Source organism: Crassostrea angulata, chromosome 5 (assembly GCF_025612915.1).
Source record: "Crassostrea angulata isolate pt1a10 chromosome 5, ASM2561291v2, whole genome shotgun sequence".
In the NCBI taxonomy this organism is placed as follows: domain Eukaryota; kingdom Metazoa; phylum Mollusca; class Bivalvia; order Ostreida; family Ostreidae; genus Magallana; species Magallana angulata.
This window is the reverse complement of record NC_069115.1, coordinates 51905898-51932933: the sequence shown is the minus strand read 5'-3', so window position 1 is coordinate 51932933 and position 27036 is coordinate 51905898. Positions and strand designations below refer to the sequence as shown.

Below are 27036 nucleotides of genomic sequence, written 5' to 3'. Positions count from 1 at the left end.
AGTTATCACTATGAATGAAAACAGGAACATAAACATGTGTGTTTCCTATTGTGAATAAGATTGATTATTTGTAATATTGTACGTATGTGAATTTAAAATGATTGAAAATTCAAACAAATCCAATTTAAAAGATGAAAAATACTATAAAGTTGTACAATTTTTTATTTTTTTTTTTTACATAATTACGGTTTTTTTTAACTTTCCAAAAATATGTTATACGTTATGTTATTCTTTATAAATTGTAATTATTCTTTGATAATATTATACGAAATTACTTTTTCAGGTTTCTTTATCAGTTCAAGGAACGTTATGTAGTATATAGCATGTTTTCTGTCTAATAAACCTGTCGCTCCTCTATACATCAATGAATCCCCTTGGTGTGTTGAATACCCTCTTTATAAGCCTTGCATCAATAAATATAAACTCTAATATCTAATTCTAGCAGTCAGCACATAACATAAACCTACAGAAAACAGCCGATAACGTCCGAAGTTTCCTACATCAAAACATTGTATCATCCAATTTATCCCTTGATCTGGTCCCTTTATAACATCTTCTGGAGCCTCCGATGTTCATAAAGTATATCTAAGATGTCTCGGAACGGACTAATGGTTAAAGTATTACAGCTCACAGCGACCTAGCTAAAGGAACCAGGGACACGGTTCTCTGTTTACCTAGATATTTCACAAAATCGTTTTCTACTTTTTGAAATTATAAGCGGAGCCTTAATTGCCTCGAACTTTGCGCAATAATTAGCTGAGGAGAACATCAAATATATATTTCTGTCTACTTGAAACAATGTCGGGTTTGGGAAACCTTGTGGAGAACTCATTTCTTCCAACCGCGTTTCTGATTCCGTAATATTATTTAGGAGTGCAACACTCTTGAAAAAAAAAATATTTTGGAGTTTGCGGCATATCAACAATTGGACAGAGTGTGTATTGCTGTCTTATCGTATCAACTCTGGAGACTGAAAGCAAGAACAATTGGAGTGACAGAATTTTCTCAAGGTTCACAGATTTCAGCGCTTCAGGATTCAAGATCAAGCTCTGCATTTTGCAGGTGAGTAGTTAACATTTTATCTGATAGATAGAGTAAACACACTGTGGCAGATAAACTCTATTTTGAGTTTCGACTCCTCACAGAATTAGCTGAGTTCAAAGCATTAAGCGCTCTGTTTTAAATCTGCTGATGTTAGTGATTAAAGCTCACGTAACTTAACTTCCAGTGCGAAGGTGAAAACCTTTCTAAAATCGTTACCATGACTACAATCAATGTCCCGCTCAATTTACAATTTATGGTAGTTGATTTTGTATCGTAAATGCATGCTGAATAATTTAATTCATTTTTTTATTTTTTGTATTTGAGTGTATACCCCTCGGCTCTGTCCGTCCCTAAAAAAACATAAATTAAATAATTCTGTAAAACATTTTAACCGATTTATATGAGTTGATTTTGTATCGTTTACGCATGCTGTATCATTGAAATCAAATTTGATTTTTTGTGTATTTTAAAATTACCCCCACCACCCCCCACCCCCCACTCCCCACCCCCAACCAAAATGAAAGCGTCTGTAAAGCATGTTCCCTGATTTATATAAAAACGGGTCAGACGTTCTTTTTAGATATCAAAGAATGTGATGACTAAATTCAGGCACTATCATGACCGAACAATTTGCGGGATTCCTTATTATACATTGCACTAGCTAATACATAAATGTGCAATCATTGTGCAATGTTTTTGATACGCTTGATAAGCAGTGCTTCTGATGGGAAGTGAGGGGAATTCCTCACAATCTCTCCATAATACGGTTATCCCAGAAACTTCACATTGGCAACTCCGACACGACAATATCTCCATGACATCAATGGCTCTAAGGTAATGCAAATGGCATGCATTGGTTACAAGGCTACCCAGTGGGTTCTGGGTCATATTCTATATCCGTCAATCGCTATTCCGCACCTTTGTTTTTAATTTCTGTTAAGAAATAGGTAACAAGTAAGTCGTTGATGAGCAGAATGCTTCTTTCGATAAAATACTCGGTAAAATGTTGACCTACATCAAAAGTTACTATGGCAAAATATATAAAGTTATATACGTACATGTTACATGTATAGTTACTTTTTGAAATTTGTCCTTCTAATATCTTTTACACCAATGCTTTAAGAACTGATAACCTATATAAAATGAATACCGATTTAGCAAAATCGTTTCTACATTTGCCCTTCCAATACCGAAAATTTGTTACTGGTAATCGTTGACCTTTGACCTACCAATCAGGGAGAACAGGATGTCGGTGATATTGCCAAGGCAGACCATCCAAGCCCTGACCCCCGGTATCACACGGGGAGGAAGAACATTTGGATATGTCTATAATTTGTTATGCTACCTGGCCTATCATTTCTATGTTTTTGGTAGCATCTGTTATGATAACGTATCGTGTAATGTATTTTTTAACACATCAGAGCCATCAATGCTGTTTGAGGGATGTTTTAACTTCTATCATTCCACCTGTCTGCTATTGCAAAAAAAATATAGGTTCACCCTTCTAGCTGACCTCGTTTTGAATCTATGAATGAACACTCCTTCATTGATGACCTGATTCGGTTTTTATAGATATATACCAAGTTATACGGCACACCCTAAAATAAAGAAATATAAATTTAAAAGAACACACTTCAGTTAAAACTCCATATATTCTATGGATCTAGAGTTGTGAAAGTATAAATTATGATGCGTTCGATTTGCTTTACTTGCTAAAAATAACTGAATTGTCATAAATGCAAAGGAAGATCGGATGAAAACAAATCGTATCCTGTTGAGAAAACAGAACTATAGAGGTTTATAATATCTAGTATTCTTACAAGTACTAGTATATGTAAGTTTGGAAACGTGTTTTTAAAGTAGAATATACCAGTAAGTTGTGTATTATGCTTAGCATTTGATTTTTGATTTTTAAAAGCCGGTTCATTCGAAAATACCCTCAATAATAAACTCAATGCGATACCAATACGCAAACTTAGTGTGTGTTCTTTGGAATATGTTCACAAGAGAGGTTAGACTTAAAGCAAAAAAAGTATAATAATTGCAAACGTTGAAAATGAATTAGGCACTTGATTGCTTACATTTGTGTATGTCTGTGACACCAAAAATTAATTAACCACTTCAAGTTAAAATATTAAGACATCTTTTACAGAGAGCAATGGCTTCTTTGGCGGCTGTTATGATTTAAGGGCGGGCCAAATTAATAGTAAACGGTCATAGTCTGTTATGGAAGCCAACAGATGAACTTCGTGTAGCACTAAATCAGCAGCCACTGATGAAATGTCTATAAAAACCCGCTGCTGGTGACGTACTGCGCACACGAAAAAAAAAACGCACATCTGTCACTTCCTGTGGTTCATCAACAAGGTCCAAAACAATCAAATTAAGGCCAAGATTAAAATTCTGTGTCTGATCAATTTTTAAATTACGATCACACAACCCTTTTCCTTTTTAATTTATTTAGGTATTTTAAAACGTTTTGTTTCAGTCAATATCCGTTATATATAAACATGTAGGTTTAGTAAATGTACTTATGCTGCGTGATCATACAAGTTTGGTTTTTGGTGGGTTGGGTTTTTTGGTTTTTTTTTTGGGGGGGGGGGTGATTTATCAACTTTCTGTTTCGTCGTTGATATATAAATTAGTAGTCTGTATCATCATTGCCTTGTCACAATAGAAAATTATTTGTACATCATTTATTTTGATTTTGTGTTTTATCAATATTTAGTCAAGAAATTAATAGATTTATAATGTCGTTTATGTATTCTGCATCAATATTCATAAATTCATGAAAGATAATCCATTTGTCTGACTATATTAAAAGGATCTTTAATCATGTTCATCAGGGTGTTTGTACATCGTTTGTTAAAGTGTAATGGATTTGTACTAGATACAGAGGAGGGTAATGGGAGTCAAAGGCTAAGTATTGTAGATCGTTGCTCCTAACTGCTTTACCTGTGGGCAAGTTTCTTCAATTATCCGGTGAACATAGATGTATATTGTCAGTCACTGACGATCAGTGACGAGGGGGTCTAGCTGCTATTGTTTCCATATGTCAGCCGTGTTCTCCGTAGACAAAACAACCTCTACCGTTGTTATTGGTTGTGTAAGGTGTCAACATCTAAATCAGAAAACAGAGACATCAAATATCTATAGCATTCATTCTCTCTCTCTCTCTCTCTCTCTCTCTCTCTCTCTCTCTCTCTCTCTCTCTCTCTTCGATCATCATTTTGTGGGACGAAACTTTCTGATCGCACACAGACATTTTGAAAATTGCGTTATTTTGGTACATGTGAAATTCTTAAATGGAAAACGCTTAATACTTTTCCGTCATGATTTTCATAGATATAGAAAAAAAAAGAAAATATATTTTCAGATTTAATACTTAAAAATAGACTGTTTATTATCCTTGCACTGAGCGAACACTAATCCTTCCTTCTCACGGCAATCTTAGGGAAATGATCATAATCAATCAACGAATGCATGATAAATATAGCAAAACAATTCCTTTCTACTTTTCTTAGCTCCCAGATTATCTTGTTTGAACGTCATGAGGCATTCTTAGAGAATTATTTAGATTAGACGATTTATGCTAGAACAAGCATCGTATGTCTGAAGACGAAACCTCAGATACGTGAAGAGCAATTACTGGTATCTATTTTAAAACCATAACAAAATTAAACCCCGGGGATATCACCATTTTATTTGTCTTTTTTATGAGATTATTGTTAGGTTTGGTATTTTCCATAATTTCACTGTCTGCGATGTAACAGGTCCTCCCTGTTGCTTCTGCTGTGCCTAACCATTGCAAAGAATAAACATTGCTATTGCATGTATTAGGCGCTAGAACCAAATCTCTCGTCCAGAACTTTGGTTTTATCTTCAAGTCATAAATGCAATATCAAAATGGCTGAGAATAAACAAATTGAAATTTGGAGGGTTGAATGTAATTTTGAGTGAGCTGCGATTAGATTGAGAAACAGTGATTAAACTTAAGTTTTTAAAAAAAATCAAGACCCGTTGAGTTGCAGATGGAACGGTCCAGTTGAAACATATATCGATCGTTGGTTTTACACAAACGCCCCTTAATCATTCTGAGAAATTTCTTTACGCAATCCTCGATCGCTGCTCTGATGGAGATATAAACATCAAAGACCTGCAAACAAAATCAATTAGACGCCAAATTTAGCCCTATTTAAAGTTATGTAAGGTTCTCGTTCTCAATTCCACGCTTCCTCCAAACTGCCTCATTTGCATAATTGAAGAAGATATCAAATTTTGATTGAAGGCCAACGTTAGCGGTTCCCTGAGAAACATTTAGTAAGTTCCTTGTTTTACGATATTTTACAATCTTAATATCTGTTTTTATGATAATTTATATTATAATGTATTTGTGTTAACCATGAAAATCAAAACCCCGCGAACTTTCATGCAGTTTCTCAAACCTCTTCAAAATAAGTATTTTCACAATATTTAATCTTTAATTTGTCTGTTCGACCACATTAAATCAAAACAGGGAATTTGCAATGCATAGATTATTGTGTTTAATTAGAATTGTATGTTACAGTCTTAATCCCTAAAGATTTTGGTTGGCGTTATGTCGCTATATATAATTATAAGTGAAGTGCTCGTTTTTTTGGGGAGAGCACTTTCAGTGCGGTAGATAAAAAGTGAATAAACTGGGATCATTACACTTCTGCATTTCATCTCGGAGTAAATAAACCCCATATATCTTCTTCATGTCATATCTCTCCCTTTCTAGGGCTCAGTCACAGTCTGAGTGACCTTCACCCAGCTGCCTGAGATCGGATTCGGAGCCCAAGCAAGATTCTTGTGGCAGTAGTAGAACAAGGCACATTTGTGAGTGTATTCTTGTTCTAAGCGTGCCAAAGAAAATTCTCATACTCATGCTGGAATATCGCTCTGTGACTTGTATCTCTCTCTGAGGTAGGTTGTAGTATTCTATCGTACTAGTAGGTATGAAGATGCTCATTTAAAATGGTTAAAAACTACTTTTAGATTTACTTCCTGTTTAGTTTTGGAGAAATGCGTGACTGAATCTTTCTGAAAACAGTTATGTTGGGGGTACAAAGTGTTCATGGATACTTCCTGCGAAAGGAGAAGCTATGAGTCACAGACTTTCTGAGATAATAGAAAATTATAAATGGAACCTTGGAATCGAGTAACGAATGCAACAGAATAAGGATATCTAGCGCTGAAATCAATTTTCATCAATCAGCGGTCATCATTGGCGCGTGTCTTCTGAAGTGGCATAATCGCCCGATAATTCGGTGCATGCCTTGCGCTGCCCAGTGTTTCTCCTTCCACTGCTTCTCACGGCATTGACCATTGTTTTTCGTCTCTCCCAAAGAATTCCAGCAATTTTTATTTGTGTTCAAATGAAGTTATCTTATGTCTTGTTTCAGCTGTTTTTGAGTTTCATCATTTTTTGTCTGCTTGATTTAATTATTTGCAGCAAAACAACATTGAATGGGTGGTTCCGAAAACCTAACGCTCACGAAAAACACACTGGGCAAAACAAAAGGATAGTCCCAAAGTGCACCACAGCTCTTTTAATTCCGGAATTCTTTTCCCTCTCAAAATTACAAGAAACGTTCACGAAAAACACACTGGGCAAAAAGAAAGGATAGTCCAAAAGTGCACTGCAAAATTACAAGAAACGTACATCATGATTAAATCTAATCTGAATTACGTAAATTAAGCAGAAAACATGCAGATAATAGAGATAAAACGTAACAAAAGACACTTCAAGATTGTAAAGAATTATCTTTCATGAAATGAACATACAATAAGGTGATGTACACAAATAATGTTGGTTCTTGAATCCGTTTGCGCTCTTTGGTTTCTTTACGTGCTGCCAGGAATCAGAGGTCTGACACGAAGAACTATTTGTCTTGTCTGCCTAGAACTGTAAAACGTACCAATTATCAGACTGTTTGAAATGATTCTGAGCGCTGGCAAACATGTTGCAATGCATTAAAGTTCATCAAAATAAACAGAAGATATCATCCATTACAAATATGCCTCACCTTAGGTTTTTTTCTTTTTTTTTTGGAATGAGTTTGATTCATAACATTTATCAGCTTTATAAAATCGCAAGGTTTTCAAGTTTTTTTTTAAAAAGAGATCTAGATCTATGAAATTATCGTCGAGACGTGGCTTTCAATTTAAATTATAACAGCATGCACGTGTCACGCCAATTTAATATTTTACGAATCAATATTGATAAATTATCTCTAAAACATCAGACAATGTTTCATGGAACAAAAAACTCAATTTTCTACCCAAAAAGTCTGTATTGATTTAAATATCATCTTTAGTGTCATAATTGCCATTCGTAGTTCGTCAAGCAGACATTTTGAGATGATTTGGCCGGCGGGTCGCGCTAGCACCTGCTTATTTTATGGGGGTGAGTCATTTACCCGTTATTAAATGGATACAGTGGGGATAGGGTTTCTCCATCCATTCTATGAGGGTAGCTACATCTGTGTGTCGTGTCGGAAATAAAAGAAAATATTGAATTTTCTAAATGGTAAATAAAGGATCAACGAAAGGTTTTGAACTTGCACTGTTTATGGCTTATGGTATGTTTTCTATAACCAATACAATACACTTATGTTTACAATTGCTTTTAACCCAATTGCAAGAAAGTTGTAAATCGGAAGTTAAAAAAGATATTGCATTTGGTTTTTTTTTTCTTCAATTGTATTAATTTTAGACTGTAGTTAACACTGAACTTGCTCCCAAATATGATTAGAAAAAAGATCTTCTATTACAGACTGATTCACTTAATTGAGGCAACAAAGACTTTCTGATTCCGTTATATTAAAATGACAACAAAGAAATCATGCATTTCAATAAACCAGATGTTATCCCATTTAAATCGCTTTTTGTCATCAGGGATCAATATTGAATCATTAACTCCCCTCGGCACTATCTGATTTATTGATGCACAACAATCCAACAAATATAGTTAACATGCCGTGCACAAAGATAAGATCAAAGAGAGCAGCAACACAGAGCCACAATAACAGCCATTCAGATCCTGTCTCAAACTGTTACATGCAGGTTTTAATTGCGCTACAGAGGGAAAGGTATATATAAAAATTGATATTTATTTCTTCTCTGAAAATATATCGTTAATATTTCGAAGGTTGTTAGAAGAGATTCACGCCAGGGTTGTGGGTATCCTTGCAAAGAGAGAGAGTTGAAAGAATGTTGGACTTGATATTTCTGATCGAGTAGGGAACCATAGACACGTACGTTTCGGAGTCAAGTTTTGGGTTAACTACTATAAGTATGCTCTGTCGACATTAACTTCCCAAATGATCACCCCTAATAGATAGAAGATAAAAGTGAAGTGAATTACCGGCAATTCCTGCAACATCTACACTTTGCTCTCCCTAATTAAGTAGGAATGCCGAGCATCCGCGATAAAAACCATTGTGTTCGGACATCTGGCTAGCTCCATAGACTCCGGGGGTACAGCCACCACAAGCTTATCTTCGTATCTGAGAGGGCAGAATGGGAAAACAGATACATTGACAGACTAACAGACCTCTGTACAAGATTTGGCGGGAGAATTTACATGTAGGTCGGAGAGATAGGAAGAATTTGATTCAGTAGAGGATACGTGATCCCCGGTATAATATATTGGGTGATACGCTGGGAGCTGATGCTCTGAGCGTAGTAGTTGGGTGATGTGTGCAGTAAGTTGTCTTCTTGTGGGGCAGTCGATTCCGCACTGCAGGTTACTTGGTGTGTAGGTGCAAGGACTTAGTTGCATTACATGCACACTGAATTTCAGTGCGAGAGACGTATTAACTGTGATTTCTGTGTGAATCTGGTTTTCCTGTGATATAAACTGCTGATGAATGGAGTTTTATACCTACGGTTTTCTCTGGTTTAAAAGGAGTTTAACAAAAAACAAGGTACTGAATCACTTTTGTAACTTTTCGTTTCCCAGTTCTCAGCTAAGTAAACTGTCCTTTGGGTGATGTCTTTGTGGACTTTTTGTAGTTACATTTGGTCTGTCACCTAAGGCACTCACATTATAATTATTTAGTTGGATATGTCTAGATAAAGATTAATCCTTTCTGTTTGAGGTGACCAAGGAAACATTATGGTGACATTAAAAATAAGCCCCTTAATTGCCTTTCTGGCCACACCATGAATCGCCTCTTGCTACAAGCGAACGTTTAACAGTTTTATTGGCGGTTTTGTCATTTAGTTCTTTTCGTATCATAGCCTTAAACGAGAATTGGTCATTAGTCATCTCTCTCTCTCTTTCTCTCTCTCTCTCTCTCTCTCTCTCTCTCTCTCTCTCCGCGCCTTATTATCCAAAGGTTGGTGCATCATTATTTGCTTGCATCAAATTAAATCATCAGTTTCAAGTTATACATGTAATGTGTTTCGAATTGTCCACAAATTATCGGCTCTGTAATTTAGAGGATTGTTACTGATGAAACAAAATTTGTGTTTAGATTGAGATTGTAGTGCCAATTAAGTCAACTGTCTGAAAAGTAAAAACGATATGTTCTAGCTCGATTAAGTTAAAAAGTACCTATTTATAATGCAGACTAAAATTAGGTTGTTGCTTTTGTGATTTTACGAATTCATTTATAGATATTCTAAAATAAATATATGGTAGTCAGTTGACACGACTTCTTTTATCTAATAAGCTGTCGGCAATAAAATCATTTATTGGATTTTTCTTTCTTTCGTTCTTTTCCTTTTTTTTAATTGTTTGTTGATCGCTGAAGCATAAACAAAGATTGAAATCCCAATAATGAATCCCCGATCAGATTTCTCTTCATTAATATGCAGCGTCCGTGTGTTTCAACATAAAAGGATCAAACAGATTCATTTTAGCAACATATGGGAAGCAGTGAAGACGATGATCCAGAATTAAAGGCACTCTTTTAACGAACTTTTAAACAAAGGGGTTAGCATTCTGTTCTCTGGCAAATTATTTTTCTCTCTCTCAGTCTAAACCAGATGCCCGGATTAACGTGCATGGATTAAGGGGTATTAGCTGCAGACATTGTTTATCCTGTGCAGTTGTTGGTCTTTGCAGACTAAGATATATCCCCGCACTGCTTTTTAACACCTTCATTTCTTGTGGATTTGTTACAAGTATGTACAAGGTAGGAATTTCTTTAGTTAATGTAAATCTGACCAGTATGATCAATTATACAACCTGCATGTGTAGAGAAATAAATTGGAAAAATAAATAAAACCCATATTAATAACGTACTAGAAGTTAATTTTTCGTTAGGTTACTTTTTTATTCCCCAGACTTTGGAGTATATAATGGCCATGCCCCTGTTATCGGAACTTCCCCCAGCAGGAAGCGCTTATCTCCCCTACATCTGACCTTGATAAATCTATTTAAAGTAACACTGCTTCTAAAAAACTAAAAAAAAAAATGGGGATCAAAAGTTTACGATTAATCAAAAGAGATAATATTTTTTAATTGACATCTTAATGAGTGTTTTTTCAATTGGCCGTGTTTCCTGCGATGTGTAGATTTATGATGTTGTTGTGCTAAATACGGGTTTGGTTGATAATACACCCCATGGAGCGCATGTCATGATGTTTAGGCGTCAGAGAGGGAGAAAACAGCAGGGGACGGGGTAAATCTCCTCAATGTTTAAATGGTAAATAATGGCGTTTTAACAACAACACTGAATATTGAAATAAATTATTGTTCTGTTATTTCTGGGGCTTTAGAGAGAAGTTTCTATAATATGTGTACATTGGTCATAAAATTGGTTTCATTTTACGTTGGAAATCTTTGGTATTTAAAAGGAAATCCAATTTTATTGCCATTTTGTGTTTTGTTCAAACGATAAGCATGAAAGCACTATGCACATTAAATCTGGATCAATCTTGGAAATTAACAAATTGTCAATAATTTTTATGGAAATACCATGCAATTACCAATACGACAATTTATCTAGCAAAACCCTTATTTTAATGTTAACATCTGTCCAAATGTATTTTCAAAGTTAGTTGAATATAACAGGAATAGTTATAGATCTGTAAATTTTTACATTTTGGCATGGCCATCTTGGACTTTATTTTTTAAATCTTTTTTCAACAAACTGCATGTTTCTCTATTCAGTGATCTCTTTCATCTCAATGTATAACACCAATCTTTGTTCTCTAATCTCAATCAATACAAACCATTACAGAGCATTTAGTAATGCCACAAAAATGCCTTTACAATTTCAAATCAAAACCTTGTAGCGTTAATTGTACATTGATTCTTTGCTCACTTTAATGGTACTTGGATAAACAGGTCTCTATTTATGCACAGTATTTAATTCACTGCATCTGAATTCCTCAATAAAATCGAGCATCTTAATAGATAGCACACACTATACAGCTACTAAGAGCAGACTTGTAAGCACAATTAAGTATTCTTCAGTAGTTCATTGCAGATTTTCCTTTAGGAAGAAATGAAGTATCATTTTGTAAATCTGCATTAAACACTTTTTATTGTTTTTCATTACATTATGAAATATTTTTCACTATTCATTCTATAAACCAGGTAAACCTATTTGCATATTTTTTATTATTCAATATTCCATTGCAAAACCCTTAAAAAATATGATATACAACCTGACCACCATAGGGGGACCAGTTTTATTATGGACCCCCCCCCCCTCCTTTCACAGTGGTCAAAAACAGAGTGTAGAGAGCCTTGAGTGTAAGCCTGTTGGCTCTTTTTATACACGCCTATTGTATTAATTTGCAGGTATGATGAGCTAGATGATGGATTAGCCACTTCTGGTGAGTAAACAAAGGCTGCAGGGGGATATATAGCCGTGACCTGACAGAGGTACCGTAGCACTTCAGTGTGAGGCTGGACAATCAGAGAAGAAGCAAGATTTCTCCTCAGGTGGTTCCCAGGTAGAGAAGAAAAGGTGAAGAAAAAAAACATACTGCTCAGTAGAATGTGGTGCTAAAGAAATCCAGTGGTGCTATAAAAACAAAAAGGTTTTGTTCAATTAATCGTGATTTCAGTAAAACAGTAGCTTTTGATATCTTGCTGGAAAAAATGTTCTGAATATTTCAATTTTATATGAATATATGAATGGAGAAATTGGAGACCTAGAGTCAGAGGATAAAGAGAAGTCATTCAAATCAAGGAAAGGGACATCTTACGTATTAGAGTGCACTCTTATTTTCGAGAGGAGGAAAACTTACGAAAAAAGAACAGTTTGCTCTCGGTCCCTGTTGGAGCTTCAAGAGGTGTAGATAAAAGAGATTAAGTGTGTTTAATCCTGGATTAATTCATTCCTGTGAGGTGTGCTGGCTCGGATTGGAAGCTGTACTAATACACCAGGAGGATGGAATCTTGTCGGGTTTTGGGCTGGGCGATAATCCTAGTGGTTGCCTCTTTACAAGGTGAGTGAGGGCCTTTTATCATTTGAAAGGTAGTGTAAACAGAGACCCGCAGATAGATTCCCAGTCACTGCTATTTTGAGGCTTCTGTCAGTGTTTTTATAAACTTGAAATTGAGTGAAACGTTAATTTCTTGGCAGCAGTGACTTCTAATGTATTTTGCTTATCCCAGTGACATCTTGATTCAGAAGATTATGAGGTTTTATATATGCATGGGTTAATCTGTCTATATCAATTCATATGCCAGTAGAGTTGAAATATAAAAGTGAAAATTTCATGAATTTTTTTTAAACATCTATGCTTAAGTTTTTTAAACACTATATAAGCAAATGCAATAAATTCTGCATCATCATAATATAATCATTAAACAATAAATTTTGGAGATCTGTTTGTCTGATCTTGCAGTCTTATTTCAATGTCTCCTAATGATAAAAGCTATTATCCATACTATAAAAGAAGTTTACATCTAATATGATGAATTTACTCATTAATCTTTAACAATAATTTTGGCAATTTAAAATGAATAGCTACAGTAAAAATGTCACTGTTTTATACTGATGAGTAGGAGCAAATCAAACTTTATGGCTGTTTACAAATAGTAAATAAATACCATGAAACGCCAGGACTTTGACGTTCCGATCATAATAGCTCAGATTGTGGGATATACTGCATGCTGGAAGAATCTGATTAATGAACCGTCATCTTAGAACGAAACCGTTACTAATACCAATATTGATTTCAATCATAAGAAACAAGGGTATGATTGATAGGGGTCAAGATGGCCCTGAACCGGGGCCGACTTAGTACAAGTCATCCATTGGTCATCTCAGTAATAACAGATTAATTCTAATCTGTGGGGTGAAAACAATGAGCTTAATTAGAATTTTACTGCTCTTTTGATCTACTCATACAAGGATGGGAACACTAAAAGAGGTTTGTCAGACTGAATGATTTTGGGATAACCTGTGAGGAGCGACTTTGAATAGGATTTCTGATATGGATGTAATTCTCTGAAGACTCAAGAATGAGCTGGGTCATTTTGTACCAAATGTAGAAGTATATGTATATATACTGGACAAAAGTGTCTACCTTAATTATGATCAGAACATCCTTCCTTAATTTTCACAAAATGTAGTAGATTAATCAAATTTTTAAAGCTGAGCTGTGCATCCATTTGATGTGACTGAATTTTTCTGTGGCCTCCATATTTTCCTGGTAATATTTTGGTATTCATCCAAAAGAAACCCCAATTGTATTGAAATATTGAAACTCCTCATGTTTAAAAATGTTCTAACTTGATTAAAGGTGGAGTAGCTGAAAACAACAAGGCTCTCAACAGAAGGTGGAATTCTGTTGTTGCATGAAGTGGTTAACCACACAATATTTTTCTCCTCTCTCTCCGAACTCAACCTTACTCAGTCTTTACTGAGCCAGCTATCACAACAAGGCTCTGTTTACTCAGTGGTGGTTCTTGGTACCAGGATTTTTCTTACACATTCTTCCTTCTCTTGAACTTGAGGGTGCTGAAGACCTCCAGAATGTATTTATATAAGCATTAGGTACATTGACCCATAGCAACAAACTGGTACACACATTATATCCACTATCAAAAGAGGCTATAGGGCCAAGGCAATGCAACAAAGCTTAATGGAACTTAATAAAACATATGTCTGTCAGTCCATTCAATCTCCTGCAAACTTATACCACAATATGAAATGCATATTTTCAATACAACACAGTACATCTATTCATGTACATGTACAATGTACCCCATTGGATGTACGCGGTAGCTGCATGCATGCAGAGCATTAGGAATATTTTGGGTTGACAGTCAATCACTTCACCTGAATTATTGTATTCTTAATGGTCTCTCAAAATCAAGATACTGACTGTGACAGTTTATCTATATGCCTTTGTTAATTTATGTGATCTATGCATTTGTATTCTCTGATTATTGAATCAGTTGCACCATGCATGTAGCCCTTGCAGCTAATTGCTTCAATGAACTGTTGTTATGATGTTGTTATATTGTTTTTCTGACTGCAACAATGTTTCTATATCCTGAATGCACAGGTGCACGATGAACATTTTCCTCTGAAATAATTCAACTGAATATAACACAGGCTGTGCATCTGTAGTAGAGCTTCAGAAATGTTGAATATTCAGTTGGGAATATCTGATACTCTGTCCAAATATTTACACTAATGCTTCATCTTCTAATTTGTTTGTGTAACATCCAGACAGTGACATTTATGATTCTATTACTTCACATTATTCGTGTAAACATGGAGGAAATGACCACTCAGCAGGGGAGGATAACTCTTGCTGAGAAGGGGCACCTGCCATTAACTCTTGACAACAAGCCAAGGTTTTATCAAGAACTTGAATTACCAATTAATTAAGGGTGAATTTAGCACCTCATTACCAAACTAATTGATGTAGTTCTACTATCAACTGCAGCTTAATAAAGTTGTAAAACATCAGCATAAAGGTGCAAGGTTGCATTTTCTCTCTGTTGACCTATCAACCTGAATTTCCATGCATTCCTGGAGCATGTTGCATGGTTCTGTTCCTTGCTTTTTGTAGCCAGATTTCTGGTTAATTTGACTGAACATCATGCTGGAGCCATGAATTTATCCATACTTCAGGTTAACACTGACCAGCCCATTTCTTGACATTTTTCTTACAGGTTGAATGGTTTATTTATAGCAGTAACAATTGTTTATGGGAACATGTTTCATTTTTCATCAATACAGATAAATATGATGAGAACCAATTGCCTCATGTAAATCACCAGTGTATGATAAATGGTCTTCACATTCTATGATTCCATCACACTTCTTGTTTTGGAATATCTTGAATCATTGTAACCTGGAGAAGTAAATATTGAAATGCGGCCAGACTGTCAGAAGATTAAGATTTGTATGATATGGGTATATAGGGATGCTTGCTCCAGTTTTGACTGTAGATAATGGGTACAAAGGTCTCTAATGCACTCGATTCTATCATTCTATCAAAGTAAACCAGGCAGAAAGGAAATGCAAAATCTGACTCTTCCTCTGCATGAACGTTGCATGTTTAGGCAGCATGTTGTTTTAATCTAATCAATCCTCACAATTTTTGCAACTCTAAAGCAGTCAAGAGTTGCCTAGCTTAATGTTAGAGACACTACAGAGAGTTATTGATGGCATGTAATTGCATTCTATCATGTCTAATCTGCTTTACAAGTACTGTTAAATGTTACACTAAATCAATACTCCCTACATCTCTAAAATAATCACTGCTCCCTCAGATACCAAACAGCCTAATCATTATTTATAATTTGTCCCATCACCAGAAGTTTGTTCTGATGGCTTGATCTGTATCATCACATGCTGAAGCCATTAAACTTGCAGTACTTGCGATACTATCAGACTAATGCATTACTGGACCTGTAACAGAATGGTATTTGTTATCAGAGGATGTACTAATGTACTATCTGAAGTAGTGCATTTCAAAATCAGATTTTAACTAATGCTCAAGATCCTCTTCATCTTTCTATCTTTTCTTTTTTTTTTTCCTTTTTGTTCTAAGAACACCTAGCTCCCTTCTCTCTCTCTCTCTCTCTCTCTCTCTCTCTCTCTCTCTCTCTCTCTCTCTCTCTCTCTCTCTCTCTCAGACAGTCTAAAGCAGTAGGAGAGATTTTCGCCACTTGTTAATCAGCAGCTGTATAGAGTAGGTGCATTAAATGAATCATTGTGTGTTTATCTTGCCTCATTTGTTGAAATTTCCATAATAAACCCTGACATTGGAACGGCATTGGAACAACCCCCTCTCTCTCAGTGGGCTACTGATGGGAATCTCCCTATCAGGATTGTAGAATGTGCATGCATGTTTGTTTTTATCATTATTTAATATTGTTCTTTTTTTACCAGCCATTAATTTTGCTTGATATTGGGAAATTCAGAACAGTTTTCCAGATCCCCTGAGAAATCAAACTGCAGTATTGAAAAATTCATGTGGACAGTTGTATTTTACATGGTCTCGTAGAAAAATATTTATTGTGCAATCCATGCCAAAGTTGTTACAACACACTCTTGATTTAGTTCTCAAAAAACTCACCATATGAAACAAATTGGATTGCAAGCTGTTTTCATATGTTATTTAAAACATTGAAAAGAACTTATCAGTATAAGCTTCGCTATTGTGTTATTGTAAGCATTATTCATTAAAGTGTAAAAGTGGAGGGAGATTGAGGGTTCAAGTTGATAGTATTGTTTTCCTTACTCGGCAGCAGTGGAACTGTGGGTTTATCAAATTCAACTATTATAAAGATTATTTATGTGTCTGCAGGGCTTTCTTATGAACAGTTGAACTTCAATATCTGTAACATCAATATCTTGAATTCTATGGATATGTCAACGTATTTTGAAAGAGCCAGCCATTGTTTCTTTGACATACTGTAAACCAACTTTTATTCGAAGCGATTTTATTTCGCGATTAACTGCCAATAAACTGGTTTCGCGACGACTAATATTCGCGACCAAGCCTTATCCAGACCTGTATTGTTATGAAAACTAATGACAATGGATTGGTTTTGCGGCGAGAAATATTTGCGACGACAAGGCTCTCGCTAACCTTGGGAAAATTTCTTGCACGCGAAGAAAAGTTGGTTTACAGTATATCTAATATTTGCATATCTTAAAGATTTTCTCTCAGTCCCATGGAGTTCAAGGTATCAAGGTTTGTCTAAGACTTTATAACCATACAGCGATCTACATGTACAATGCATACTAGCCAGTCTGATAATAAGCAATATGTATTACTTTCATAATGGCTGTTGCCTCCACATGTGGAGACAATCATTTACAAGGAGCAGGATTTTAATGTACTGGCCAACATTGGCTATATACCACTAGTTACAGTATGCATACTGATGGCTAGAGACTGTGTGAACCCACAGAGCTTCAGCACTCACGCCTTGTTAATTGGGTTAAGCTACCTGTTTCCTGGGGGTGAGGTGAACCGTAGTGGCCCCTGTATAAGTGTGTCTGAACCCTGACTCCACATCAGACAGCATGCTTACCCTCAGACAGCCTGACTATGACCCCATTTCCTGGACAGGTCAAGTGGTTTTCTCAGCTACAGTAACTCCGTTATATGTACCCTGGAGTTCCTGGAAATCCAACTGAATGAAAATATGGAGTCTGTGTATACACATTTAAATCAATAGAAATATACTAATTTTCCATTGATTATATAAAGAAAATTGAGGAATTACAGTATGACAGAACCTACCTCACAAAGAGGCAATAAATTTAGCCACAGATTTTGCTTTGTTGTATATCTTCATCTAAGATCATCTGTGATTGAATAGGTTCACATTCATCAAAGCCCACCTGTAAAGGGGATATTACCTTGGCTCGTCAGCGAATTCCTAATTTCATAATCAACAAAAAGTTGTTGTTGGTTATTGAAAAAAAAAATCCCCTGTTCTTCAAGAGATGAAGACATGAACTGATAGCTACATGATTGTTTGATGATTAACAAATAATAAAACGGTTAATTAATGTACTCTGAAGACACTGCTCTTTCTAACGCATACCAGGTTATTAGCAACTTCTATCTTTTGTTACTATCAGACAATCAATTATTCTTTCAGCACATCAAAACTCTGCAGACTGCACCATAAAGTCTATAACATACTCTCGCTGTTCATATTTTTCCATTTTTCTCTTATCTTTTATCTATATTACACCCAGTTTCTTGGCGTATAATTATTCATGTCTGTTGTGAATTAGGCCCCACCATCACAACAAAACTCTAACCTTTTGTTCTGCACTATCTGGATCAAACAGTTTGCAAGACTTCCAGGGTGGAACTAATCACAGGAGCAGATTCCAACTCATCTGGAAAGCTTCACAAGGTTTGAACATAGACTTGGGTCACTGCGGGACTTGGGTGACCTTACGGAATGTCTTCTGTCTGGAGTGCAGGTTCCTAAATATTCTCTGACTTTGATGCTCTCTGTTCATGCACTTTGCTGCAAGCTTAATTTGCCTAAATCTGAAAAATATTAAATTTAATTAAAAAAATAAATAATAACATGTCTTCCTTATAAACACTTGCAGAGACCTTGATTATTATTTGTATAGAACATTCATCTCCAGCTGAGCTTGGACTATGATTTTATTCTAGAAAAGTTATTGAACAATACAACAGACTCCAGAACATTTTTCATATCATATCATTTTGATATGTCAAATTTGACAAAAATTTAAAGGAAACTTTACTGTTTGTATGTAGATTGAAGGGTATCCTAATGGTAGATGCTTTTTACTAAAAAGCTAAGAGTATTTGAAGAGTTTATGGGTTGGGTTGATAGCCCTGTAATTGCTTAACATAATTTATGGCACAGTACATGATAACAATTGAAAATCTTTTCCTTGAATCTTAGCAATAAGCAAAGAAGGAAGCTGCCATAAAAATATATATTGAGAACTTGGTGCAATGACCCTTCATTTCAATCAAACCTTCTCTGTTCCCACTTGAGATGAAGATATCCATCAATTTGTCATTTTCATACTTGATTTAGTGTTAACTCAATCAAAACATAAGGCGTTTTTCAACCATCCTGTTTATATCTATGTAACACCCATATGACTTGACGTCCATATGATTTGGCAATTAGTTTTATGTTTTTCCGGTCACAACCTTGTCTTTAACCTTGACTTTAATATGAGTATAGCACGGTTGGGCACGGTTGGTTTATCTTCAGATTTTAAATTGCATTCTCTTGGCCAACTTCTGAAGTACATGTAATTCATATCCTAAAACATATTGGCCTGACAGGCATGCGAATACATGTACATGCAAACATATTTGGAAATTAATAGATATACCTTTGAAAAGAAAAGCAGATATAAGTACTATTATGAAGGCAATGTTTTTCACGAAAGGAAATACATGTCACTTTAAATTAGCAGCATTCATGCAATTTATAAGATGATCAATGTGTGACGGTCAGACCGGTTCGAATACCCGCGCCAGATAGCTCAGTTGGTAGAGCACCTGACCAGAGATTCAGGGGGCCTGGGTTCGAAACCAGGTCTGGTCCGTCATTATTTCTCCCATCCCGTTACAAATGCATTGATATTGCAAGAGAGATAACTCTGTCATACACAAAAAAAGATGGGAATATATTTATGGATTAGTATATGCTATTTAACTTTGATGGGATGCAATGATATTTTTAGGATTCTTGAGATGAGTGTGATGCATTTATAATTGATCCAGAATGTTTGTAAATAATGCTCATCTGATTCTGTCAGGTTTGGAGTGACAGTTGCACACCGTGAACTTGTGAAAAAAAAAACATTTTAAATGATTAAGCAGGCCTGGTTGGCTTACTTTCAATTCTCTGCAAGCCGTGGAATGCAGAGCACAGAAGCTATCTGTTAGAACCATAATTCTGTGGAATCTGTGTTGAGTAAATGGATTTATGTACTTCTTAACCCGGAATAATGTCAGTCAAACTAGATAAAAATATACATGTATGTATATTATGAAATGCTATATGTTATATTATCATGCAATCCTCTTAGATTTATCAATTCATCAAAGTGGAAAGGACTAAATGTGGTATTATACATTTCTCACCCACCCAGCCCCCCAAATTAAATTTTTATAGAGTTCTTTAAGAATAAGGTTATATAAAGATAGTTGAAAACATATAATTGCAGATAATAAATATGTATAAGGTTATCATCCAAGTGACATCCTAGTGTAGATGGAAATGCATGCAGTCATGAAGATTATGTTATTTTGATAAATCAATGTTTTGGAGCAAAATAAGTATAAGCTTGCTCAAGTACCATTTTTAATTATGATAGGTATATAATCATAACTCCCAAAGGCAAAATATGAAGAAAAAAATAGAATGACAATTTATTCATCTGTTTGCGAAATTGCAGGAATTAGCTCATTTTTGTGACATCATAAATGAACCGCTACTGGACAATGATGATTAATTATCATACCTCTTGTTATTTTTCACTATACAATGTATAAAAGAGTAATTCACTATATTTCACTGATTCCCTGAGAATCGCCATTAACAGACTGATTCCCTGTAAAAAGGTGCGTCAATCAGTTCGATGAACTGATACACCCCTGTTCGGTAATTTCCTTTAAACAATGGAAACGTTCTGAAATATTCCGAATAAAATCATGAACATTCATAACCATATCATTTAATTCTAGTTGCAACGTCCTTTTTGATTGGCTATATGTATTCATCTTTTTTGTATAGCATAATTTGCCTACGTCCCAATACATCAGGTGTGCAATTTAATTATATTTATTTTGACATTACAAGTTGTTGGTTACCTGAAGAATTGTATTAATTCGAACTTTTCCTAAGTGATTGTTTGTATCGGTATAATAAAACAGTTAAAGAATACCATTGAGTGAATCAGCAAGATTCCAGTTCCCCTCAAGCTTGTCTATTTTCCCTCGGCTTCGACTCAGGAAATAGACTTGTCTCGGGGAACTGGAATCTTGCTGACTCCCTCAATGGTATACTTCAATTGTATACTAATATCAAGATTTAAATGTGATAGACATCCTCTGTATAATGTTTCATGAAGATTTGATTTCAATAAGATACTATTTCAAAATTGGTTAAAATGAGGGGCAGTTATTTGACTATATCAAATGTAATCCTTATCCTATGTAGAGTTACTTATCATTCATCAAAGAAAATTATTTTGGTGATATTGACAGGATTTGTTTTATTCCACAGTCATTAGAGCCGCTCCGATGGAGAACATTTATGTGAGTGGTTGTAACGATGATGATATCAAACTGGAATGTCCAGCGCAACACAAGATAGCGATCAAGCGGGTATATTACGGGGCCAAGACGGACAGTAACTGTGCCAAACGGGGTCCCCTGTGGTCCTCGGGGTGCTGTGAGCGGGGACAGGGTGATTGTCTGGTGCCCAACACTGATATTTACACCACCATGAACATCCGCTGTTCTGGTTATGACTCCTGTCAGACCACGGTGAAGAGGATTCGAACTAAGGACCACTGTGCACGCGAGATCAAGCATACTACTTACATGACTGTCGTCTACAGCTGTGTTGCTGGTTAGTATGAATAATTACACAGTACATTATGAATATAAAAATATCATTAGGAGATGTTCTTTGCATGTGTCAAGCAACCAAGTATTTTTTTTTTTTGAAAAGTTCTCTAAAATGAATATTGATGGAGAATCATTTATAACTGTTATGAATGATAATACATGTAATAGAAATATGTACTGTGAAATCATTAGATTTCGTTGTGGCTTAATTTTCGTGGAATTCGTGGACACCTCTCATCCACAAATTAACATCCTCCACAAATTAATAAATAAGGATACTAAAGTAATGTTTCCTCTTGTAAATACAAGAGAACACACGAAATTACGTCCCCACGAACCTGTAAAATTAAAGCAATCCTCAAAAATTGGCCCCCATGAAATTTAATGATTCCACAGTATATGAAATGTATTGTATAGAAGTAAAATATTTCCTTGTTTTCACTACAGAATTTATCAAATCATTGTTATTATTTGTGAAACTAGGAAAATATTATATCCCTGACAGTACTTAGTTTAACAAGTAATTAAGACTTTTGTCGTCAGTTTTGGATCAAAGTTAGAACCCTTTTAACAAGAGCTTGGACTTAAGGTAGTTGTGTCAAACAGCAATGTGATGTAGGCCTGTCTATTTCATCGCTGTCAACTCAGCCATGACTCTTTGAAATCAACAAGATTTGTCTGGCTTTTGAGCTAGGACTACATATTTTGCTTGAAACCGCGTCATTTTTAACTTGTTTTGATGCAAGAAATAGATAGCTACGTCCAACCGAAAGTCCAAGGTCTTGTTAAAATGGTTCTATCTCCCTTAACTGCACAAATTAAGTTGTGATTCAATACATGCTGTTCTTGCTCAAGAAGTTCTCTCTTTTTCTCCCACTACTCAACATTTATTTGATTTACAGAGAGAGAAATAGCCCAGTTCTGTAACAATGAAATTAAGCAGGGGCAGGAACTCTATCTCTCCAACCAGAAGTATCCCCTCCCGATCAAGGGCGGGGGGCAGTACTGCAAGTGTCTGGTTCGCTCCAACACAGGCATCTCTATCAACATCGTCGACATCATGATCACCATGCCCGAGAAAATGGACACCTGTCCCCAGCAGCTAGAGATTACAGATTCCTCGTCACTGCCCAATGTGATGGTTCACTGCGGACAGAGTGGGATGTATGGATTCCGGAACCTCTACAAACGGATGGTCAACAATCTCACCATTACGCTGGACAGCAGGTCGGAGGACGACAGGGGATATGTGTGGATAAATATCAAAGGTAGGAAGGAAATGTGGAACGTCAATGGCAGATTAGGTGTACATCATCTTTGCTAGCCAAGGGTTTACAATCCACTCTGCTCGTCTACAAGAAGATTTTCATTGGTCAAACTATAAAAAACACTAAGGGACTTAACTCAATTACAACGATAGGCAACGCTTTTAAATTTCCTACTTAATCAACTAAATCTGCCAAGGGTTTTAGAGCACAGTGGAATGAGTGGATAATAAACCCATGGCTAACGAAGATGGATGTACAGGTATTGAAGCATATTTGTTTTATCAGCCAGCAGAATTACACATTTCATTTTGCCCAGAAGATATTTTTCTTAATCTGATAGTTTCATCTGCTGGCTGTTTAAATTTAACTAAATGCTCCCAGCAAAAATTTATATAAAATGAAATAAAATACATGTACTACATGCGCGGATCTAGAGGGGGGGTCGGGGGGGTCCCGACCCCCCCTGGAAAATGAAAATTTACATAGTAAAATTATCGCGAAAATATGCCTCGGACCCCCCCTGGCAAACACAATTATCCTTCGGACCCCCCCTGGAAAAATTTTCTGGATCCGCGCATGTACTATAATAATTGCAGGTCACATACTCAGGTACAAACTTTAAAGTTAATTCACAATTTGACTCCTAATTGTATAAATTTATGTATAGATTTAAATCTTCTGCACATGCTAAGTTAGCATCCAGTTACCACCATTACAAGCAGTTTGTGTCACCTTGAAACCGGACACTTGACATTGCACCATTGTCAGGTCCTAACTTCCTTAGTCAGGCTTTATACAGACAATATAACTGTATCATTTACAGCACAGCAGCCTGAAGATTACGTGGTCATTTACTGCGGAGAAGCCATGGACCAGCTACTGTACAGGAACATTACACGAACAGGGTCCCCGGTCACCTTGTCACCCCCGGGGACTGTGTCCCCCTCGGTGAATGGGTCCCTGATTGAGGGGGACCTTAGGGAGAGTCAGATCATTCCCGACATGAGTGAGTCTTTCGAATCTGTTGTTTACAGTAATAAGTCTTTTTGATCTATTGAATACAGAACTAAATTTTTGTATGGTTTGTACTGGTACACAGCATTAAGTTTGGTATTTGTTGTGTAGACGTTGTAAGATTTAAATAGTTCCGTAGGTATCATGATTTATTGATTAGCTTAATTGTAAATGTTAAGACGTATAGACTTTAGTTTCGGTGCAGTTTTTCTTGGAAGCATTGAAGCTAATTTTGTCAAAATTCCTGGTATTAGGTTTCAATTCATTAAATGAATCATTTACTTTTTTTAAAGACTGTTCAAAACACCTATATTTTTTCACATTTTTAACCAAACATGTATTATGGGTAGATAGATAACTATATGCCAAGAAAATTGTTTTGCTTGTATCATCAAAAAATAGAAATGAACTTTTAATAGATATTGCCTATCAGATGCTTGTACATGTATTACTGTAGTTTACATCTCATTAACTGGCTTTGTCTAGCAATGAACCTCCATTTTTTTTATTTAGTTGCCATCATAGGAGGGGTTGCGGGAGCAATGGCCGTGATTCTGATCGTCTGTGTGGTGGCTATAGCAGTACACTGTACGCGGTAAGTCAACTACCGGTAGTCAAAATACTTGTCTTCAGTGAGGTCAGTTACCTTGACTATTCTTTTCATCAATGAATGACTCAACTTATATAATTTTTTGATAATTTTCCTTCAGTGAGAGAGAGAGACACAATCTTCCAAAGCTGCCCGAGGTGATTCCCTCCCCAATGGTACGTGGCAAGGTCTACCACCCTGAGGATAAGGATGCCACCCACAAAAAGTACAACTATGAGGAGGACAGATACTGCTCAATCAAGCGTAGTCCCATGAAGCTCACAAACTTCGAGATGGACGATGATCCAGATAGAAAACTCAAAGAGGCCTTCCTCCAGGGACCAGCGGAGGAGATACAGCCCGAACCCCCCATGACCCCAGTCAGACAGGTCATGGTTAATGGGGTACTTCCTCGCCCCCGAAGTCCAGAGCTTCCACTCCTGTTGGATCCTCCACCTGATTACTGCTCTGTGCCTGAGAATAGCTCGGATAAATATTTCACCATGAATCCACAGAAACCATTGTCAGAAATGGCGGAAATACGTGTTTCTGCCTCGCTACCACAACGAGGCCATAAAACCAAAAAACCAAAAACTGTCACATTTTCACCTGTTGCTATGGTGACTCCCCTCCCTTCCGGTTCTGAGGAATCCATCGGAGATGAGGAGGACAGGAATCTAGCAAACATCATTGACTCTTATCAGTGTTTACACGATAAAGACTTCCCCTCGGAGAAGCCCCTCATTTTACCCCCACCCAATGACACAATGGAGTTCGCTTCCATACAGGGACCGAATGAGGCAGAAATCGCAGAGATGCAGGAGCTCTGGAATACACTGGGAACACCCTCTGTGTCCACAACAATGGATGACGGGGCGTACGATAACATTGACTATCTGCTCGCGCAGAATAAAGCAAGGCATGACCATGAGGTCTAAGTTCAGCATTAAGATTTATATTCTAGTCATCTAGTGAATAGTTTTAATATTGTGGATCAATTTTTCGTACAAAAGATCATCTTGTTGCTGGTATAGATCAATCCATGTTTGGATAAAGAAGAAGCATTAATTTGTTCATAAAAGTGCACTTAAAACAAAATATGCAATGTGTTTACAAGTTCTGAATTGAAGTTTAATTGAAGCAAAATGCTATTACAATGTACTTACAGTATACATTAGCATTATTGGTGAAACATTTTGATGGAATTTCATTTTGGTATATCAATACATATGATTTTATAAGTTTCAAACTGTTGTTCAAGTAGAAACAGATTGTTTAACTTAGTTGGTGCATTTATGAGTGTCTTCATGTAAATACGTGTATTTAGGTCCACCCAGATATAGTCGCTTGGGTGAACTTTCAGATATAGTTCCAGAATCTTTCCTGTGCTACATCCAGTAGCATTACAATCAGCATTAAAATTCACACAAACATGGGACCTTATTCACTGGTGATTGGGTTTGTCAGATCTTATGTTAACATGTAAAGGAATGTCTGTACAGTCAAACCTCGTTATTTCAAACTCAATGCAAACAAAAATCCTCTTAATTAATAAAAGAATTGAAGGTATAGAAGCTTAAAATATGTGAAGAATTCAAACTGTTGGTGGGACTTCCAGCTTACTCTAACTTATCCATTGTAATCCAGATATATATATCTATAGGTGTTCAGATATCGAACACCTATCAAAGTTCTACTATATCTTTAAATATGCACATAATCTGCAAAAATAGGATTTAAAAACTTGGAAATTATAATTACATGAACATTGATCACACTTTAAAATACAAATTGTTCTGAAATGCAAATTGAAAAATGATGCCTGTGTATTTAAATGATCTCTAATAAACCATGCTCACTCAGATGATATCACTAGCATGACTAAACACTGCCAAAGAAACCCTTACATAAGATATGGGAACTTATTTTCTTTTTTTCCCTTTTACAATTTGTACACAGTACAACCTGCTCAAAATGAAACAATCAAGAACTCACCGTATTGTAGTGAATTTCATTGTGTAATAGACGTTATCATCTCAATTTTACACCAAAAAGCCAATAATACCATACATTATTTGTTTAAGACATCAAACCGTACCATCTTTTGACAGTAGTTTATCCTAGCTTTCTTACAACTTGTAATATTTGAATTTATTAGCTAGAAATATTATACATGTGTACAAACATTTTTTTTTATATTTTGAATATGGGACCTTCTTTTAATGAGTGTATGAGGACAATATACATTAAGCTCCAAATGTACAAATACAATGTGTGTAGATTTTTTTTATCGAAATTCTTTAATAATCATTGCAATTATGTATATCATTATTATATTATTGATAAAGATGTCTTGTACAAACATGTATGTATAGTTTATGTATTGGGAATACAGACATTTACCAGTAAACAGTTTTTTTTTTTCAGCAAGAAGGGATTCAGAAATAATGAATGCATCCACTGTACTTTTGTGCAACCTTTTTTGTGTTCATTCGCTTTCAAGTTCTTGCATAATTTATTTAAAATAACTTTTAATAAAATAAATATTTAATAATGATA

General features: G+C 35.8%; 1 protein-coding gene across 7 annotated transcripts; it reads left to right on the top strand.

Moving 5' to 3' along the window:
• Nucleotides 1–831: 831 nt before the first annotated feature.
• Nucleotides 832–27036, top strand: LOC128184941 (uncharacterized). Of its 7 annotated transcripts, XM_052854590.1 has the most exons (8): nucleotides 8758–8996; nucleotides 10053–10211; nucleotides 11828–12480; nucleotides 21260–21607; nucleotides 22509–22874; nucleotides 23698–23880; nucleotides 24402–24483; nucleotides 24599–27036. In XM_052854590.1, the coding sequence occupies exons 3-8, from the start codon at nucleotides 12423–12425 to the stop codon at nucleotides 25413–25415; spliced, it is 1854 nt and encodes a 617-aa protein (XP_052710550.1). In that variant the 5' UTR covers nucleotides 8758–8996; nucleotides 10053–10211; nucleotides 11828–12422; the 3' UTR covers nucleotides 25416–27036. The 7 variants fall into 7 exon arrangements, with proteins under 7 accessions (XP_052710551.1, XP_052710548.1, XP_052710552.1 ...); XM_052854591.1 differs by lacking the exons at nucleotides 8758–8996; nucleotides 10053–10211 and adding an exon at nucleotides 832–1062; XM_052854588.1 differs by lacking the exons at nucleotides 8758–8996; nucleotides 10053–10211 and adding an exon at nucleotides 5848–5991.

Excerpts from the sequence above, each read along its gene's own strand:
- LOC128184941 (XM_052854591.1), top strand. The coding sequence starts at position 12,423 with ATGGAATCTTGTCGGGTTTTGGGCTGGGCGATAATCCTAGTGGTTGCC. Across the intron at positions 23,881-24,401 it reads TCAGATCATTCCCGACATGA|TTGCCATCATAGGAGGGGTT; the intron begins GTGAGTCTTTCG and ends TTTTTTATTTAG. Across the intron at positions 24,484-24,598 it reads ATAGCAGTACACTGTACGCG|TGAGAGAGAGAGACACAATC; the intron begins GTAAGTCAACTA and ends ATTTTCCTTCAG.